Source organism: Esox lucius, chromosome 13, assembly GCF_011004845.1.
Source record: "Esox lucius isolate fEsoLuc1 chromosome 13, fEsoLuc1.pri, whole genome shotgun sequence".
NCBI classification, from domain to species: domain Eukaryota; kingdom Metazoa; phylum Chordata; class Actinopteri; order Esociformes; family Esocidae; genus Esox; species Esox lucius.
Window position 1 is genome coordinate 8,277,094 of NC_047581.1, and position 20,721 is coordinate 8,297,814.

General features: G+C 42.9%; 1 protein-coding gene across 2 annotated transcripts in view; it reads left to right on the plus strand.

Annotated features, from left to right (window-relative positions):
* Nucleotides 1-1,794: 1,794 nt before the first annotated feature.
* Nucleotides 1,795-20,721, plus strand: part of nos1 (nitric oxide synthase 1 (neuronal)) — a 40,416-nt gene continuing 21,489 nt past the window's right edge. For both annotated transcript variants that reach the window (XM_010905608.4, XM_010905609.4), the window contains exons 1-9: nt 1,795-2,071; nt 3,953-4,742; nt 9,377-9,500; nt 15,242-15,379; nt 17,899-18,044; nt 18,168-18,330; nt 18,532-18,623; nt 19,844-19,985; nt 20,256-20,395. In XM_010905608.4, coding sequence (XP_010903910.2) covers nt 4,003-4,742; nt 9,377-9,500; nt 15,242-15,379; nt 17,899-18,044; nt 18,168-18,330; nt 18,532-18,623; nt 19,844-19,985; nt 20,256-20,395 — 1,685 coding nt within the window. In that variant the 5' untranslated portion in view covers nt 1,795-2,071; nt 3,953-4,002. The remainder of the gene's footprint in view (nt 2,072-3,952; nt 4,743-9,376; nt 9,501-15,241; nt 15,380-17,898; nt 18,045-18,167; nt 18,331-18,531; nt 18,624-19,843; nt 19,986-20,255; nt 20,396-20,721) is intronic.

The following is a 20,721-nucleotide window of genomic DNA, read 5'->3' on the forward strand; positions in this document are numbered from 1 at the left end:
CTATATTTCTCTCTCAGTCCCTCTCTTTCTCTCAGTCTCTTTCAATTTCTCTGTCTCTCTACACTTCTCTCTCTCTCACTGAACACAATTGTCACAATTCCCAAGACATCCACGACTTGGTTGCCAGAAATATATAGAGTGGCTGGGGTGAATGGGGAGGAGTATAAAAAGTAACAGATGTACTTTTAGTTTGGCTGCTTGGCGGGGTTGGTGGGTCTTAACTCCGGGCTGGTGATGTGATATGCAGGGATAAGCACTGGCTTTGCACAGTGATCTGTGGCTTTATTAGAGGGCAGATGGTCCCACTCAAGCAGGAAGTGATTGACATAATGACATGGCCGGGGAAACAGGCTGAGTGCATGTGCGCGTGTGGGTGATGTCTATCATTGCATCACAGCAATGTGTTAGACCTAAATAGAGACTGAAACACTACTACTAGGCTATTCAGGTCCTCAAGTCTTCCAAGAATTGTATTTGGTTTTGTGTTCAACATGACAGCCAGGAAGCAGGTCAAAAGGCCAGTGATGATTGGTTTTAAGTAATGTGTACAGCATCCATGGTCCCATGTTGAAATCAATTATACCTACACTAGCTCTTTGTCTCACCACTTCTGGTCTCTTGGCCATCCTGTCCCAATCGCAGAGCAGCTCCCACTCAAAATCTCTTCTCTGTCCATGAAGCACAATGATGAAACTATAACATGTTTTAAAATGTCCTCCCCTCCAAAATAATTAAAAAAAACTGAAGTAGCCTTCCTTTAAATAATATTTGCAATATTTTAATAATTGTCTTCTTTTCACCCTAAAACATGTCTTTGCTGATTGCTACTTTGTTAAATAAAGTACTTACAATTAAGTTATTTTAAGATGAATGCATTGACTTATTCTCTTTGGATAAGAGTGTCTACTAAATGTCTGAAATGTAAATGTAATTAATTTGCTTAAATGAGTGGGATGTTGTACACTACAACATTTGGGCAACAGAACAATCAGTGGCTCTGCGTACTGATAGCTGCACTAGACGGTGCCTGTTGAACTCAATGACGGTTCATATTTCTATAATTATCTGAACATCTCGATAACCAACATTGGTGGAAGTTAAAATGGCAGCTCTTTCGATACCAACTGAGGCAGTATTGCCAGAAATTACTTTTATAATACTCTTAAATAATCAGAGTCTCTTATTAAGTATACCCTTCATCTTCACTTACTTTCTTAATGATAATATTTTAATGGACAAGGGAGTTGTTTTGCCAATTCCAGGGAAATATTTTGATTGCCTAGTATGAGAATTAAATGTTTAGTTGGTGGCTTCGTGAGGTGAAAGCGGAGTGGTGTGTGAGTGAAATTGTTAGATGAACGTTCTTGATGAACATGGTGCGTAAGAGCCTTGGCAAAATAAACGTATGCTATTATTATTAAATGTATTTGTTGTGCACAGTCATGAAAATAATGTCTGGCAAATAAATAAAATGAAATGTTGTCGATGGCATTTTCACGAATTGATATTAAAGGCCTCGGCCACACCAAAATGTTATTTGGCGCCTTAATCGATCTCTGTATATAGCCTAAGCCTACAAGTATGTAATGTTGTGAAATGAGTGGGCAAATACAAACATTGACAATGACCAAGCATAAACATGACGCAGACCCATTTTTTCCTTCGGTTTCCCACTTTGCCACATTCACAGACAGGAAAGGAATCGGTCGTCCACACCCATTTGCAACCGTGGGACGTCAGGGCTCAGGAGGTACTAGTCTAGCCTCGGTGATGACGGAACAACTGAAAAGGCAAAGAAGACTGTCATGCATAGACCACAGCATTAATGCCCGCGCACGACCCGATCTGAGCTCGTCAGTGTTCCTCGTGCTCCATATTTATACAGCACCCTGGCGCGCGGAGACGCACAGGCATGCGGTGGCTCTAATGTGACAGCACAAGTTCGACTAGAGGAGCTCGAGCGTAGCAAACTACCTGTGTGTGCGGTTTCCGAGGAGAACGAATACGCCCAAGAGGAGTTAATCCGTAACTTTTATTTGCAAAAGTAGCAATTTTATTGCTGTTCTCAGAGGTGAGTTTTTATTTTTTTATTAATAACACCTAGAACACACTCCTTTGGGTGCAATACAGAAAATTACGCATTTAATGGCTGCTTGGCGCTGTTGATTAAGCCACGCTATGGTTAAGGTTTCAGACAGCATGCACTATCAAATCTAATTTAACAACTGCTGAACGTTATTGTTTATTATATTTCGGATAAAACCTTTCCGGTAAGAGATTATTATTAACTTGGTATTATTTATGAAAGGAAGCGTACTGATATTTTTCTAGTTAAACTTTCCATCTGATTTGGCTTTTTCATTTGTTCTTTATCAGAAATGTGTTTCACTCATTGCATCATAGGAAAATACACTTGTTGCATAGAACAGAGGAACAGTATCAGGACAAATGGTTTCCTCCATTTACTCGATATATCTTTGTAATGTTTGTGCTCTGCCATTGCAACATCTGGTACCTTAAAAGCCGTTTGCATCTGAACTTTGATACATTCTTTAACAGGTCAGGTAGTGTTTAGGCACTGGTAGCAGACAAATTACCCGATAAATCATAGCCTGCTCTTACATTTGGTTTCTGTTCTGTCAACGTTTTCATCGCTGTATATTTGGGAAATTCTCTGTAAAGTGTTTGTGTATGTATTTGAGATATGGTTTTCTATCAACTGTACGTGTTTATTTGTATTAAGAATTAAGAAAATAATGTTTTATTTATTTCCAGTGTAGGTGCATTTACTACGTATGACCAGGGCTATTTTGTTTTCCGCGTGGGTAAGATTAAGGTGGCATGTTTGGAGTGCGATGTGTGGACAACATTTTTGGAAATCTTTGACTTCAAAAGACATTCTACACTTCTGAATGACTATTGTTTTAAAAGTTTGTTTGTGACCAAACGGGACTGTATTTATGTTAACAAATTATACGGTTGGTTATAGTTAGAAATACAACATAATTGGATGAAAATTTAGAATGTTTTTTACCGGAATTTTACCGGAAGTTTGAGATCAACACTAACGAAATGCATTCAGCGTAATAGTATGCTGGAGGTAGCTGTCCTCGGTGCTGAACCGTATATAAACCGTCACAAAGGGCTTTGCGCGTGTTTTGTTGATACTTTCCCGCCCACAAAGACATGGCACCTCAGCAATCACGTGTGGCACATTGTGATATGAATTCTGCTGGACATGAAGCATTGAAATAAAATAATGATCTATATGAATAGTTATTTTGTGTGAGCTATTGATGTAAAACAAATGTAGTCTGAACATTTGAAACGCGTTTGGTAAGAAAACAAAACTGTGAATCTTTTTAGTCGTTTGAAAGTTGTGTGTAACACATGTCCGCCATGTAACACACGCTTACTTATTGCGACTGTACGAACCCCAGAGCCTGTTTGTTGTTAGGGCGCTTTGCTTTTTTACTCCATGATTATGCAAACCCTGTCACGCAACCGCACACCTGGCTTCCGAGCATCAACAGAGTTTGACAGAGAAGGTTCATCCTGGAGGGCGTCTACCTGTTTTCTAGTGGGATCCAGGAGTGGCATCACTCCAACTCAGTTTTAGAGATTTATAGATGTATGTGATAGTGCCTTTGTTTGAATATAAGGTGTTAATGTATACAAGATTACTCAACTTTAGAGCTTTTACTGTCCAATATTTCAAAATAGATAAGATCAATTCCTGAAAAAATGCAATGAATAAAGGTTATAACAGTGATGAAAATTTCATAATGAATAAAGCCTATGAAATAAATTTTTCGTGATATCAGTTAAAACCTGTTACATTGTATCTATGAGCATCCACTATAAACCGCCAAACAAATCCCAAAGTAAATATCCTCTTTTACTAATACAACTTCTTTCCTCTTTATTGTCCCTGATGCTCTGCACTCGTTAGATTCCTGAGGACACGAACGCACACTCTCACACCCGACACTGGCAGACATCATGCAGGAGTCCGAACCCACTGTGTGTCAGCTGCAGCCCAACATCATCTCCGTGCGTCTCCTCAAGAGGAAGGTGGGTGGGCTCGGCTTCCTGGTCAAGCAGCGCGTCTGCAAGCCGCCCGTCATCGTGTCCGACCTGATCCGGGGCGGAGCTGCCGAGGAATGCGGCCTGGTCCAGGTGGGCGACATCGTCCTGGCAGTCAACAACAAGCCCCTGGTGGACCTCAGCTACGAGCGCGCCCTGGAGACCTTGAAGAACGTGTCCCCGGAGAGCCATGCTGTCCTCATCCTCAGGGGACCTGAGGGCTTCACCACCCACTTGGAGACCACCCTCTCCGTGGACGGGCGTCAGCGGACCATCAGAGTCACCAGGCCGGCCTTCTCCGCTTCCAAGTCCTACGAACGCTGCCGCCCCCTAAGCCCTCTCAGTCCGCTACAAGGAGGCAAAGACCCGCAGCAGCTGAGGGCCATCGAGAACCTGTCATCTCCCTCGGTGACCCCATCGCGCAGGGACACCCTGCTCCAGAGGGGAGGGGTGCAGGCTCTCATCGCGGCCCAGGACCCCCTGCTAAGAGACGGGGTCCGCGGGGCGCTACTGCTCAACGGCGTGGAAGAGAACAACGACCTGCTGAAGGAGATCGAGCCGGTACTGCGGCTGATCAAGAACAGCAAGAGGGAAACAAATGGAGAGAATGGACAGAAGACTGTCGAGAGGCGGGACGCTGAGGTGCAGGTGGAAAGGTCTGTTTATTTTTTTTCATCCAAACTCTTTTTTAACCACGCGGGTCAATTTTGTAGTCACGTCGACGGCCAGGCGACGAACAAATACACACATGGCTTTGGGCTGGCAAAAGGCAGACCACACATTCAGTAAGGGGCTTTAGTTACGGAGTGACTGAGAGATGAAAACATTTCAGTCTGACTGAACAGCTTGCGGTTATTCCCTTTGGAGAGCCATTACTGTGAGTCCGTTGGTGATTGTACCAATGATATGGGTGATAGTACAGTATACATCCTGTCTACATATATCCAATCAAAATTGTATTGGGAGGGCCTGGCGTGGTGGCTTGAAATCAATAGCCTTCGTTGATTACGTCAACCCCCCCACAATATGCTCTGCTGCCTGCCATTTTGTAATCTTCTACAAATCAATCAGGGCTTTCTAGGAATACAGGAAAACAGATGGAACATGCACTTTAATAATCATGTTGATAAATAAGCGATTAGTACATGAACACAAATGAGCTTTTAAATGGATCCTGAGTTTTAGACAGAGATATTGGAGAGGCAGGAAAGAGTCAGCTTGTTAAACTGATTTCCTGGTTAGGGCTTTGTTGACATTCAGATATAACAAAGCTTGCTCCCTAAAGAGACTCCAAAGAGCAACCAATAGAAGGGAAGGATTATAGAAAAGGAAACAGTGGCATTAGGTATTTAGTCAGGGCCGTCCTTAACTATTATCTCTGGCTGCATTAGTGCCATATCATCAATGTAGTAGGTTGAAAAACACACAAAGAAGACATATTTACACACAAATCTGTTATGAAAAAGGTATAATAATGGTTGTTGTTATTCCTGCGTTTCTGATTCGTCTACATAATTGTGGCGATAGTGATTATGTTGAAATGTATGCAGCGAGAGAGATACTGAGAGATGTGTTGGTCGTAGTGTGAAGCATGAGTAGTGTGGGGCAGTTTGTGTGCGGGTGTTTGTGTGTGTTAGAGGGAGTCAGACGATCAAGTCTGTGAAGATGTACAATTAATGTGGACATGCGCTCCTGTAAGTGGAGATGTGTGGGCGTTGAGCAAGTGATGGAACGCAAACCTCAAATCACACACTGATGAGTTTTCTGCTGTGTTTGTTCATGTCTAATGGGGTTTCACCTACAGACAATGGAATGAAACCCCAGAAATGGTTGACTGGGACAGAAATTCGGCCCAGGGGTTCATATCCACATCGCTCCCCATTGCTCTTACTATAGACACCATCAAATGTGAACTCCATGCTCCCTGACCAAAGACACCAGGGTCAGGGTTCATTTAAAAGGATGTCAGTCAAATGAATTCTTATCCAATAATGTAAAATAGGCCATATATTTTATCACTCGTTAATAACCTTAAAGGTATAATATTAAACCTTTTTCCTTTCATGTCTAAATTCATATCACTTCCTGAATTGCATTCCTTTCATTTGAATTGACCACAACCATGAAATCCACTTGTACAATGTACAGTAGACACAGGAAGCAATGCTGACACATTGATCTTACATCATCATTGGACAGACAACACCACTTTAAATGTACCTCTGCTGCAGCCATTTTGATTGCTTTCTTCTTGTGCTGTCTGTCTCAGCATCTCTACTGCTGTCACTGTGATTTTTCTTCAGGTCTTTTTGTCTGCCTTAGATGGTATAAAATCTAAGCTAACAACTTACAATATATCTTACAAATTAGTGCTTGGCTGGCCTACGAATGAACAACTACTCAAAGGGTAGATTACTGTTACAGGGCTCCAGACTAACATTCTCCCATGGTGTCATTGGTACCACTTAACTTTACAGGTCTTATCTTTAATCTTGTAATGTGGAAATTAAAACACATTCCCTTTTTATTCTCCTAATTTCTTTCTCCTAGCACCATTTTGTGAAGTTGAACTTGAGCTCTTAGCCTTGCCTCATAGTCAAAACATGTGGGAGGTTACAGAGAGTCAAAGATCAAGACCTTTTCTCTGAAGCATATTGTCTTTTAATTTTGCTTCTCATCACACTGCTCGGTCCACCAGGAAGTACTTGCCAGCACCCCTATGCACATTGGTGCATTCCCCTGCCAAAAACCTCACTTAAGCTTGCAGTTGCTGACCTAACACAAGGAGTCACTAGAGTACAGCAAAGCAATATTGTCTGGCACCATCATCCCCTGACTATGCTGAGCCACTTTTCATAGTCACAAGCCAGCCACCTGGCTTGAACGCAAGTTAAAAACATTCATTTGATTGCTAAATCTAAATATCGGCCGTATGTTTTTCCAACAGTTCAACGTTTCAAAAATTTCATTTCCACTTTTTTACCACTTCTTTTTAATACTCTTGATGAAACCTAATCCATTTCAAGATTATGTACCTCCATATCAAATTTCTTGATTGTAAAATAATTGTTTTGATTTTGAATAAAAATTATATCACACGATAAGATAAACAAAAGAAGGGGACATCCCTGCACAGGCTGAACAATCTGTGAGGATGGAACATTCCCTGTATATTCTCTGCCAGAACATTCCCAGTACATCCTCTGCCAGAACATTCCCAGTACATCCTCTCCCAGAACATTTTCTGTAAGTCCTCTGATGAAACATTCCCTGTAAGTCCTCTGACGAAACATTCCCTGTAAGTCCTCTGACGAATCATTCCCTGTATGTTCTCTGACAAAACATTCCCAAAACAGTGGCAAATAAAGCACAGTGGCACTCTCAACAATACATATTTATTTTTCCGATTTCCCCCTGGTTTTCGCCGTGCAGTAGATAACCAGTGCAATACACATTACAGAATCCACCAGGTAACCAGGCAACATGTTTGCACCCCTCTGTTGGCCAGGAACACTCAGCGGTGCATCTTGCGTTCCGTCTTCCACGTCACTCCTTTCGTCCATTTGAGAGGAAGCGCAAAACCCACATCCTTGTCTTGCCATCTCATTCATGTAACCTGACAGGGCTCTTCCGGGACTCAGGTGTATGTGTGCCACCGCAATTGCAGCATTTAAGCTGAGCTGGCTTATGATACACCGCCAGTCTACTTCCACTAGACCTAATGTCCGAATCATTTACACTGATCACACTTTGGGTTGGGGCACAAATGCTACACATCAGCAGGGAGAAACTCTTCTTCACAGTATAGTACAAAACAACAACCAATTGTGGTATAAAAAGCCAATATCAGAAAATGCCCCAGTTTGCAGTCGGCAATTTTACTGTTGTACAGGTATATGTATCAAACTGAATTTAACCTTTTCGATGCAGAAGGTACGGTTTCCCATATTAGCCCCAAACTTCATATTGTATGTTTAAAGCAGATATCCCCATTTCTATAACGCTGAATTACCAGCTTATAAAGTTGTATTTTTTTTATTGTAAATGATATATAAATAAGCAATTTTTATGACCCTTCATCAGAAACTGATTGAACTGTGTAGAATTTTTGAAACCAGGAAATGACAGGATTTCCTTGCCCCTGTCTGGAATTCTGTGTCTGTGGTCTTGAGAGATGAACATGTCTCTTAGTGACACCAATGGAAGAGAGAGGGTGCACCTTTCCTTTTGACAACTGAAGCCTGACTGACCTTTAGCAATTCTGTATTTCTGAATAGACTTTCTTATGCCCCCAAAATCATTTCTGGCAGTAGATTTTGGGTAACACTATCATTCTGCTATTACTGCAGAAATTCTATGGACATTTGCTGACATTACAAAGGAAACATTCTACATACAACCCTTTCATTGTAATATGAAAATAAATAAAAAAAACCTGCCCATGAGCAGCCGGATAGTCAATTCTCTTATATAAAATAAATGTTTATGCATACATTTTGACCAGGCCATCTGGCAGTTGCCACAATTGGCAGCTGGCCAATCCACCATGCCCACAAAGATCTGTATGTTATCAGATCTATTTAGATTTTGTTCTGTGATTTTGTTATTTAGATGTGGTTCTGATCGGCCCTAGATTATATATGTGGTTTTGTTTAGTCCTAGATTGTAGATGTGTTTCTGATTGGCCCTAGATGTTACATGCGATTCTGGTTGGCTATAGATGTCAGTAGGCAGAGTTCAGAGGCATTAGATGTTATTTTGGCCACATAGATGTGATTCCCAGGCTACTATTTGCTATTTGAAGGGCCAAACACTAAAGTTAAGGAATCCTACTTTTACTAATGCTGACCCTAAACCTTACCATAACCTTAACCACCCTGGCCCAGTTGTAATATTTGGCCTAAACCTAACACCACAGCCCAAAAATTATACATTTAAACATAAGGACCTCGCCTGGTGATCTACAGTCCTGTGTTTTCTCTTCAACCCCATTTGTGACTAACCCAGTTAAGCTTTTCATCCAGCTGATCATTAGAATCAGGTGTGCTAAATTAGAGTTGGAGAGAAAACCTATGGGACAATAGATCTTCTGGAACAGGGTTGGGCAGCCCTGCCTTTGAGGATACTTCCTGTCAGGGGTACACAACTCTGGCCCTCAAAGCCAATTAAACCCTCTAATCAGGCACTTATTTAGATCTAGGACACCAGGTGTGTCCAATTAATGGTGGAACAGAAAATCAGCAGGCTCATGGGCTAAGAGTTGAATATCCCTGCTGTATGTGTTTTACAGGGACTTTGGTATGGGAAACGGTTTGTCAGCCCAGCTGGTGTCTGATATGAGTGACGACGACCTGTGGAAGAAGAACAACAACACGCAGATGATGTTCAACCACGCTAACGCTGAGTCAGATGAGGTAAAAGCACCACATTCTTAACATTGGCTTTTCCACGCTGCCGCATGAAGGCATCCAGCTTGTGATCGTATGTTTTCCAGGTTGCGGGCTACTCGCACGCCTTCCCAGTGCATCCGCTTGTACGAGCCTATCCTGCTGTATGCGTGTGAGAGCGCTTTTAATTCATGGCTATCTCTGAAACGCATAACATGCTGTCTAATCCTTGTTCTTGAAACTCTTATTAAAGCTTCCTGTTAGGCTGTATGGCACACGCGCATCCGCGTGCATCGGAGCCCCTTTGCCTCAAGATCTCATCAACTGGGCATTAGATCCATCTGAAGCATGAAATTGTGCTTCCACATCTCATATTGATAGTAGAGTTGTGAATTCAGTGTGGAGAGAGCTGTGGTCGGCATTGTGTGTGTGTGTGTGGCATGTACATAGGTTTGTGTCAAAGTTGTCACGTGGGCCCTGTGATGATCCACCCACTTGTGATGTGGGCTGGGTTGGGTTAAGCTGGGTTGAGCTCAGCTGAGTTGGGCTAAACTGGGTTGGGCTAACTTGGGCTAGGCTGGCTTGGGCCAGTCATAAATGAAATCTGTCCGGATGTGGAAAGAAGATTGATGGAACTAATGAATGGGTGCAGCTGTGCTCACAGTGGGAGCCAATCCATCTCTATTCTAATGTGGACTATTCCAAATTATTTACGCGCATGTCTGTGTGTATTTGTGTGGCTCGGCCAGGCTTGCTGGCGTCGTCATAGGCAAGGTACAAATTGAGTTTTCAGAAAGCCTGTGTGTGTGTGTGTGTGTGTGTGTGTGTGTGTGTATATCTGCATGTGTGCGTGTGTATGCATGCGTGTGAGTATCTCCTGGCTTCTGACTCATAGGTGAGTGTCGATCTATAACTAAGGTCGTATAAAAAGTATGAGATTTTATGGCTTTGGCCATGTCGTCACTGAAACTATGAATCCCTAACCCTGAATAATGGTGAAATCAATATAAAATAAGTATCTTATAGCACATGCTCTAAGAATATTGTATGTTTTGTTTTGGACCAGAAGATTCTAGACTGGTGAGGAGGAGGAGGAGGTGGTAGTAGCAGTAGGATAATGAGGGATCGATCAGCCCAACTGAAGTTTAAAAGCTGTAAGGCAACAGCACACTTTCATGTTTTGTAAATGTACTATGTACTTTTTTTTAAATCCAGTACCTATGCTGAGTCACTAAAGGATGAAATTATAAAAACAGAACTCACGGTGCTGCTGCTAAGAAATATACAATTGTTTAAAAAGAAAACCATCACTCTCTAGTGACGTAAAAGTAGACACAAGTATGTTTTTATATCAACTTCAATCTAATCAATCGACGTAATGTGCTTGGCTTCAGAATCACTTATTCAAGTTAATTCTGTAATTTCCTATTTGAAAAGTGAAACGTCAAATCAAAAGGAAAATGATACTGTCCTTTTAGGATAGAAGGGCTTGTTTCCTCATTATTCATCCAAGTTACAAAGCTGTGTCTGGCCTTCCAACACAGACTATTAAACCACATGACATTTATATACAGCAGGGCCAGATTATACACAATGTATCTTTAAAGAATTATTAAAACAACTAGCATTAGTGCTAACTATCTTAAGTAAAACCATTCCCCTACATTTAACGGTAGGATGCTTACTAATAATCCAACCTGATCTCAGGGAACTATGTAGACTCTTTTACGTAAATTCATGGCACATCGATTTCATTTGATGTGTTACGTTAGGTTATATTACAATGCGCTACCAAAACACCTAATACAATAAGAATTGGCTAAAACATGTTACAAACGCTATGAAAACATATAATATGTTTTGAATGCCAGACAAGTGTATCGTATGTTACGAACAGTACAAAAATTTATTATACATTATGAATTGGCACGAAACTTCCAAGCCGTGTTATGAACTGGCAACATTTGGCTCTGCAGGCAGGAACCATACCCACTGCTCCACACGGATTATGGATTTGTAGGGACGAGTAATGCCCTTACTAAGGTCACTACAATATGTAAAAAATGCATTTTAACATTACAGTTCGGTTAACGTTAGGTATCAGTACTGGGGTTAAGGTTAAGTATCACAGTACTGTGGTTAAGGTAAGGGTTAAGATTTGGGGTAAGGTTAGAAAAATGAAAATGGCTAGGTTAAGGTTTGTTTAGGGTTAGGTATCACAGCACTGGGGTTAAGGTTAGGGATCTTACGAATATCTTATGAATTCGGCTGTCAAAGATTTACGTAAAATGGTCTACATAGTCCCCTGAGACCAGGTTGAATAATAAGGTATTTTGAAAGTAATGTGAGGAATGCATTGCAAATTAATACTATCACAAAAATAAAGTTCATTATCTTTTAACACTGTATTGAAATCTTAGTCCACAGCACCATTTCTACCATCATGTTTAATGTCAAAAATATGTATTTTTTTAAACGTGTTTCAAACACAAAAAGACATTGACATTTTTGTCAAACAAATAAATGGACAGATCAGTTATTGCAAAAGGATTCCTTTGTTTACATTCCTTCAGCTGGATAGCATTTTAGATCCATAGAGAAAGTAATGAAGTAATCTTGAGATTGTAACAAGTTTGATTAATAATAAACAAAACATTTTTTGTGGCAAATGAAATAAACTTAAAATCTCATGTACATATGTATTCAGACCATTTATTCAGTATTTTTAAAAGCCTATGCCAGTTTTACACACCTGGATTTGGCAGTATCTGGCATTCTTTCCTGTAGATCATTTCAAGCTCTGTCAGATTGGATAGGGATCGTTAGTGATCTTAAGAAACCCCACAGATGTTTAAAACAGAACTTAATATTTGGTACAGAAACCTTTGTTTGCAATTACAGAGATCATACGTTTCCTGTAGTTCTTGAACAGGTTTGCACACACTGCAGCAGAGATTTTGGCCCACTCCTCCATACAGACCTTCTCCAGATCCTTCAGGTTTCGGGGCTGTCACTGGGCAATACGGACATTCAGCTCCCTACAAAGATTTTCTATTGGGTTCAGGTCTGGAGACTGGCTAGGCATCCCCAAAGAATGATTTTTCCACCTCCATGCTTCACGGTTGGGATTGTGTTCTTGGGGTTGTACTCATCCTTCTTCTTCTTCCAAACACGGCGAGTGGAGTTTAGACCAAAAAGCAAATTTTTTTGTCTCATCAGACCACATGACCTTCTCCCATTCCCTCTCTGGATCATCCAGATGGTCATTGGCAAACTTCAGACGGGCCTGGACACATGCGCTGGCTTGAGCAGGGGGACCTTGCGTGCACTGCAGGATTTTAATCCATGATGGCGTAGTGTGTTACTAATGGTTTTCTTTGAGACTGTGGTCCCAGCTCTCTTCAGGTCATTGACCAGTTCCTGCCGTGTAGTTCTGGGCTGATCCCTCACCTTCCTCATGATCAGGTGAGAGGTGAGATCTTGCATGGAGCCCCAGACCGAGGGGGTTTGACCGTCATCTTGAACTTCCATTTTCTAACAGTTGTTGCCTTCTCACCAAGCTGCTTGCCTATTGTCCTGTAGCCCATCCCAGCCTTGTGCAGGTCTACAATTTTATCCCTGATGTCCTTACACAGCTCTCTGGTCTTGGACATTGTGGAGAGGTTGGAGTCTGTTTGATTGAGGGTGTGGACAGGTGTCTTTTATACAGGTAACGAGTTCAAACAGGTGCAGTTAATACAGGTAATGAGTGGAGAACAGGAGGGCTTCTTAAAGAAAAACTAACAGGTCTGTGAGAGCCGGATATCTAGATTTTTGTTTAAGATTCCATCTCTCACAGTTGAAGTGTACCTATGATAAAAATTACAGACCTCTACATGCTAAGTAGGAAGTAGGAAAACCTGCAAAATCGGCAGTGTATCAAATACTTGTCCTCCCCACTGTAGACTGCCCACGGGTGGTTGCTCAAGCTTTGTCTTGGCTGTGTCTTTTGTACTTTTTTCTTCATTCCCCCATTCATGATACCTTTTCTTAAAAATATATTTAACTGCTATTTATCTATATGTGTACTGAATGTGTTAACATATAACATATCATTGTTTTTTCTCACACAATGCAAGTACAAGCTTTTCTGCATTTCACTGGTAGAAACATGCCATGTACCTTTCCTGGTTGTAAAAAAAACTAAATAATCAATATGCATCCCGATTCCACAACAATTTCAATCATCCACAGCAGTAATTTATCCCTAATCTCAAAAACTAGCCAGCCGAATTAGCTCCTGTGAATCTGTAAAAATGAGTACCGCCCAAGTTTTAAAAAGAGTGAGAACACGATTTGACAAGAAAGTGGGGCTCTGGTCAGGCTGAAACCTTAACTGAGTCAGAGAGGATTAGTCAACCTGGCTGTCCTACAATGTTGTGGCTGATAGGAATGTTGTTAGGTCCAGTGGCTCTGTTGAACAAGGAAAACCATATCTACAGCCTGCAGGCTCAGTCAACCAATGTCATCACTGGATGAACCCTCCCAAGACAAAATAAATAAATATATATTACTATGGTTAATAATTGTCGAATACACCTCCAATGATTACCTAGGGAGTAAAAAAAACACCCCAAATAGTATAGTAGTAGATTTTCCCTTTAATGTTGCAGTACTTTTCCCCTTTCCTTCTCTCTCTCGTTCTTGCTTCCCTCTATCATTTGCCTCTCTCCATTGTTCTCCTATTTATTTATTCTGTTCTCTTCTTTTTCTTCCTCTCGTCTGTCTTTCTTATCTCACCCTATCTCAATCTGTTCTGTTTTCTCTCCCTGTTCTGAATCTGTCTCCTCATTCTATTCCAGTGTAATTTTCCTCATCTGTCATCCTTTGGCTGTTTGACTATTGGAGTAATAAGGTGTCCTTATGCCGCCTTGCTGCACAGTACTTTCTGTGCAGAAATACTTAGAGATGACAATATTGGCACACGTTTTGTATGCATCCTACGGCTGGTTGGCTGGCCTGGGAATCACATCTATCTCTGCAAGGAATCAAATCAATTCCAACAGGTCCCTCCTCCGTTTCTCTGAAACATCAATGGTCCTCGATTGACATTTTGCGGGTTTTCACTTTCATCTCCTCAGCAAGCGCTACAATTACGCAGTGGGATTGATTTCCTTTTTATTTGAGGTTCAGCCGCATGAATAGATGTGAATACATTTAGGGGGTAGCCCAGGAAAATCCTGTCGCCGGTGTTAAATGACATACATTCTAGCATTCATCCATCAATAGATCCATATCATACAACACATGCAGTGTGCGCTGACAATTAGCGACCAGTCATGCTAGTGTGGAATGATATTGATTACCTTTTCACCTGATGGGAGGTTTCTTCTATCTCTGTGTCATTATGATGGCTGAAGAATGAAACCTGATTAATGTTGCTGGAAAACGTATTCTGGTGACAGGAGCTCCCATTTTGAAGTCAGGGGGTGACTTTCTCACTATGCTTCTATCTTTTATATACACTATATACACTTATATGCTATCATTCTCTCTGTATGTGGCAGTGTTTACACAGACAGCCCAAATGTAATCCTGAAAGATCTGATTTGGTTTGTCAGAAGACAAATTTCACTGCCTGCATAAACAGTTGTTCTCACATCTCTCTCCTCTATACCTAGAGTTCATACCTCCACACAGGTGGGCTCGACAGGCATCTTGGCAGAAGCACTAACTACTCTAAAGGGTAACATCTCACTAATCCTAAACATCTTTTTCCTTTTATCTAGCCTCCAGCGCCGGGGAGGGTCTCTCCAAACAAGGCTCTACAGAACGGCAGCCCCTCAAAATGCCCACGCTTCATGAAGATAAAAAATGTGGAGACTGGAGTCACATACAATGACACTCTACACCACAGCTCTAGCAAGGTACCAAACTTGGCTTTTTCTTCTCATTTGTGGAACACTGCTATCCTCTCGTCAGTCAAATAGTTAATCAGTCTAATAATTAGCCAATCAATTAATCAATCAAGAGCTGCGTTGCTTCTAATCTGCAGGAGAGTGACTTCCTCCCTGCCGATTGATTAGTTCGTTCGTTTGGACTCATCCAGCTGTTTCCCTTATAAAATGTTTCTCAAATAGTGTTAAACAGCAGCTCCCTAGAACAAGTAGAGGCAAAAGGTGTGCAACACTGCACTGAACGCTGTTGAACATTCTAGAAGATCAGGTGGGTTGTACTTTGATGGGTGCTAACCTATTGAACACACCCGAAGAAGTCCAGCACCAGGGTTGCCAATCCCTGCCCTTAAGCAAGACATTTAGCCGTTATTTAGCCATTATTACCCAGACATTTAGCCATTATTTCCACTTAGATATCTACACGGCTGTTGTCTTGCTCTTTTAATGCTTTTACGTGCATGGCGAATTACTTCAGAAAGTTAATGGACGACAGCCTCCTATGCGTACCGATGAATGGCCCTCTAATAGGGCATCTTCAAATGTATAATATATGACTGAACGTTCTGTCTCAGCCGTGAAAGGACAGCTGGGTGCCATGAATGCCCAGTGCCTTATGGCAGGCGGATGTACTGAGGCAAACGGGATTCCTTTGTTTTATTTTTAACACTCAACACTCTGACGCTGAGAATTATCGTCATCTTCCTTTACCACTCACTCTTGTGCACTTTGTCTCCTTGCCTCTGTCTTGTGCGCTCTTTCTCACTCTCACACTCTCACGCTCTCTCTCTCACTCACTCTTTATCTCTCACTCTTCCCTCACCTTGTAATCCTCAGAGGTTGTGTTTTTTTGGGGGATTGTTGTTCACTTCCTATCTCTGGCAGGCGTCGTGCTGATTTGGGTGGCTCTAGTTGCTTGAACAGGGGGATGAGAGGGGAACGGGGATTTGAGCGGCTTGAGCGGTCCGACTGTGTGGACTGGGCTAGACAGTGTGAGCGGGTGGCCAGTTCTGCCAGCAGGACGAGTATTTCCCTTTTAAGCAGTTGAGTCGTTGAGTTACTCTTACAGCCGCCGGCTCCCTCTTCACTCTCGGCTTCTTATCCGGCGGATGCATTAAGAACTACTCCCTTGAACATGCAAGGTTGGTCTGGGCGACCATCACTCTCCTTTTTAATGACTCTTCTACTAATTCAAACATTAGCAGTCATTCTGGACACATCCGTCCAGCTGTAATCTGCTGTTCAAACATCACATTATTTGAGTGTTATTAGACTGATGCAAGGTCATTATGACCGGTCAGTGACACTACTTGAATGGCAGGGTTGGACGGCTACTCACTAGTTTCCGGGCACACATTAAGCCTAGTCATAGACTAAAAAGCCTTTTGAATTGAGAACAGCTATTTAACTTCGGTTTTATACTATGACTTGATCCATGTCAGGTAAAATTGCCCTAAGTCCACAAAACAAAAAGTCATATTAGTTTGGCATCTTTATAAACATGGAGTTACAACTAACTGTTGACAATAACCTTCAAATCCAAGCTCAATGGACATTTTCTGGTCTATGCTGCTCATTGGGTGTTGTTTACATTAGTTTTAGGTAGTTTGGAAAAGTTGTTTTGCAAATGCTGCCTTAAGGAATAGGGCCTTTGCTATGCATACATCCCCAGTTTGTGGCTAGCTACTTCTTCTCCATTCCTATACAAAGCCACAAAATCAATCCATAGGTGTAAATATAAAAAAAAAAAATGTGGGCTTGGATTGTACCAGCTTTTGCTAACCTCATGAAAACCAGTGTGTTAGAGCACGTTTTTAATAAATAATCAAACAAATAACATTCTGAGATGTTTCTCACCATTGTTTGAAATGACAACTTTTTTGTGCTTGTGCCCCAACTGATTTCACGTTCATTGCCGTTGATACATTCAAAAGCAATTTGATGGGTATAATCATGTAGTGGAAAAATAATCAAGCAAAAATCTATCACAACTGCAATGTGTTTCAGTGCATATACCTTGAAGAGTGTGGTGTCTTCGGCCACTACAACAGCACATTTGAGATGCTTGCTGTGTACACTCACAGGATGCACCATCTGACTTTCCGGCCCTGGGTCAAGCACTCTAGACTGATTATTCTGACAGGAAAGGCAGGAGGTGGAAAATGACACTACTTTACTCATCCATAAAGATATGTGGAGAATAGGGAGATGGGGGGGAGTAAGAGAAAGTGATAGAAAGAGAGCGTAGGGGACAGAGACAGCGAGGAGTCGATTTCTAAAGCAGATGAAAGGATTTCGAAGTGTAATGGAATCCGGTGCACCCTGCGATGAACCTGCATACGTATTCTTCCCCAACTCCACGGGGAGACTGAGATGTGGGATCCGATAGAAGCCCGCATCCAAGCTATTCCTCAATGTTTTCTGTTTCACAAGGCCCATTTTGGTTCATCCGAGCCTTGCGGTAATGTGACGTCATCCACATTGCTTTTCAGCTGTCAATCTGCAGTGAGCGCGTTTGTTTCGGTTCTCTAATGACACCGAGCCAGGGGAGCCGCAAGCCGGACGAATGTCGGACCAAAGAGGAGCTCCTGCCGTTGGCTACTGACTTCATAGACCAGTATTACACTTCCATCAAAAGGCAAGAAAGTTACACTCACAACAAAACCCTAAATAGAGCTGCGTCCTTCACTGCCGGGGACAATGTTATAGACACTCTTGCTCCTTGTCTCAGTGTCCCCCTGACCAGAGCTTTGTGTGACAGGTTTGGCTCGAAGGCCCACGTGGACAGGCTGGAGGAGGTGACTAAGGAGATCGAGGCATCCGGAACGTACCAGCTGAAGGACACGGAGCTGATCTATGGAGCCAAGCATGCCTGGAGGAACGCAGCCCGCTGTGTAGGACGCATCCAGTGGTCCAAACTACAGGTCAGGAACCAAATCCAGCTTAACTAATCAGCTTGGGTCAAGGTATAAAATGCAGCCACCTCCTCTTGTCCGGGTCCGTGTAATGTAGCATTACGTTTTTAAATGCAGTGTGGCGTTCCGTAAAACGTCATTGGCATTTAACGTTGTGTGAGTGTATTTTCTTTCATGACGTGTGTTTTTTTTGTTTGTTTTTGTAAACAGGTATTTGATGCCAGGGACTGCACAACGGCTCATGGAATGTACAATTACATCTGCAACCACATCAAGTATGCCACTAACAAAGGCAACCTACGGTGAGTAAGGGTCTTCTGCGCTGGGTGCCTCTCCCTGTCCATTTCCTCAGTGTTCGTTTTCTCTCTCCTCGCCACGCTCCGTTGGTCTGTCACATTCCTCGGTCCAGTTTCCCCATCTGTCTCAATTTTCTGTTTTGCAGTTTCTCCCTCCCTTTCATTTTCTCTAACCTTTAACCTCAGTTCATCTCACCCTCTCCACATCTCCGTTTGGGTTTCTTTCTCTTTGTTCCTCTCTTCCTCCTTATTTTCCTACATCAATCTCTTTGTCTGCCATCTCTCCCCAGTCTGCCATCTCTCCCCAGTCTGCCATCTCTCCCCAGTCTGCCATCTCTCCCCAGTCTTCGCAGACTCTCCCCCGTCTGCCATCTCTCCCCAGTCTTCGCAGACTCTCCCCCGTCTCCCCAGTCTTCGCAGACTCCTCCTAGGCAGTCGTTCATCCGTCCGACGCTGCTCTGCCAAGCGTAAAGACACGTGACTGTCTTTACTCCCCAATTACTGAACAGCATCCTGTGTTAGTGTCTGACTCATCAGTGCACTGAGTCACCTCGTGGTACATTACCAAAGACCGCTGAAGCTACTTCATACTATAGGTCAAAGTGTACCTAGCCCCTGTCTCTCTGTCCCGTTTGCGTGCTGCGTGACAGAGTATTAGGACTCTGTTGGCTGAAGCGTGAGCTGGTCTGCGTACAGACGGCTACGACTTGAATTCGGGCCCCATGAGTCAGGATTTTGTTTAGTCAATTCTCCTCTTATTCTTTGCACTGCTCTGAGGCGATTGATGACATTAGTGCCCGGAGATGTTTTAGTGAACCCACAATCATGACATTGCTAGGGCCGTTCTCTTACAAACTGAGTCGCACAGAACCACCCCGTTCTGGAATTTACACCGGACAGATTGGTTCCCGACGGATACTCCAGCTATCCAACTGCCCCTGGATTTAAACCAGCCGATCTTCTGTCACTCTGTTTCTCTGGGACTTAGCGATTTACTGCCAGATTAGTCGAATCAACACTTTTGCCCTGTAGTGGTATTAGTGCAACCAAACCGAGATCTGTTGTGGAGGCCTAAAGGTAACTGAGCTATAATCCTGTCAGTTTTGTTAGTCGGCTTGACCCACAGCGTGGATTGATGTACATTTCTAATCCATAGATGCTGCCGTGAACTCATTTGTCATTAAATGCTTGCTGTCTGTGGGCTGGCGGGCTTCTTTTCCGATTAGGTCTGCCATTACAATATTTCCTCAAAGGACAGATGGCAAGCATGACTTCAGGGTGTGGAACACTCAGCTGATTCGCTACGCCGGTTACAAGCAGCCTGACGGCCAGATCTTGGGAGACCCAGCCAACGTGGAATTCACTGAGGTAACGATGACTCTGCGGCCACTGTTATTCCAGGTGAATAATGAATGTCTCCCTCGCGGAATTTGAAAGCACAAACTTTACTGTGTCATCTCCACCCACAGAACCACTTTCACAAAACCCTCGGGGGTCGAATGTCTTTATATAGCGTGCCTCCGAGCAAGTTCAAAGCTTTTACTTCAACTCATTTCGGAGTGGGAGCCACCACACAGGGATTGCACGTCCAGTTGAGTGAGTCTGTGTGCAATTGTTCTGAAATGTTTTGGTCTCCAGATTTGCATCCAGCAGGGCTGGAAGGCCCCCAAGGGTCGTTTTGACGTGCTGCCCCTTCTGCTGCAATCCAATGGGAACGACCCGGAGCTGTTCGAGATCCCCCAAGACCTTATTCTGGAGGTGCAGATCACACACCCCAAGTGAGTGAGACAAGATGTGTGCATGCACCTACCAACTGGCACAGGGGTAATCCTCTAATGGAGGTGTACCACTTAGAATGAAGCAACGCGGTGGCCGTGTTTCTTACACGCAGATACTCTCCACCCCGCCCTCTCAACTCGGAACGCCACAGGACTGCAGGCTCGGGGGTGGGGATTTCAGTCCCCTCTGCCAACCAAGCTCCCAGAACTGGCCCTTTCCCCAACCTACCCCCTCCCCCGTCAGTTCAGTTGGCCTCCTCTCTGCTCCGGTGCCAGTTTGGTTCCTGCCGTTTGGCTCCGCTAGTGTCTCATCATTGCATAAATCT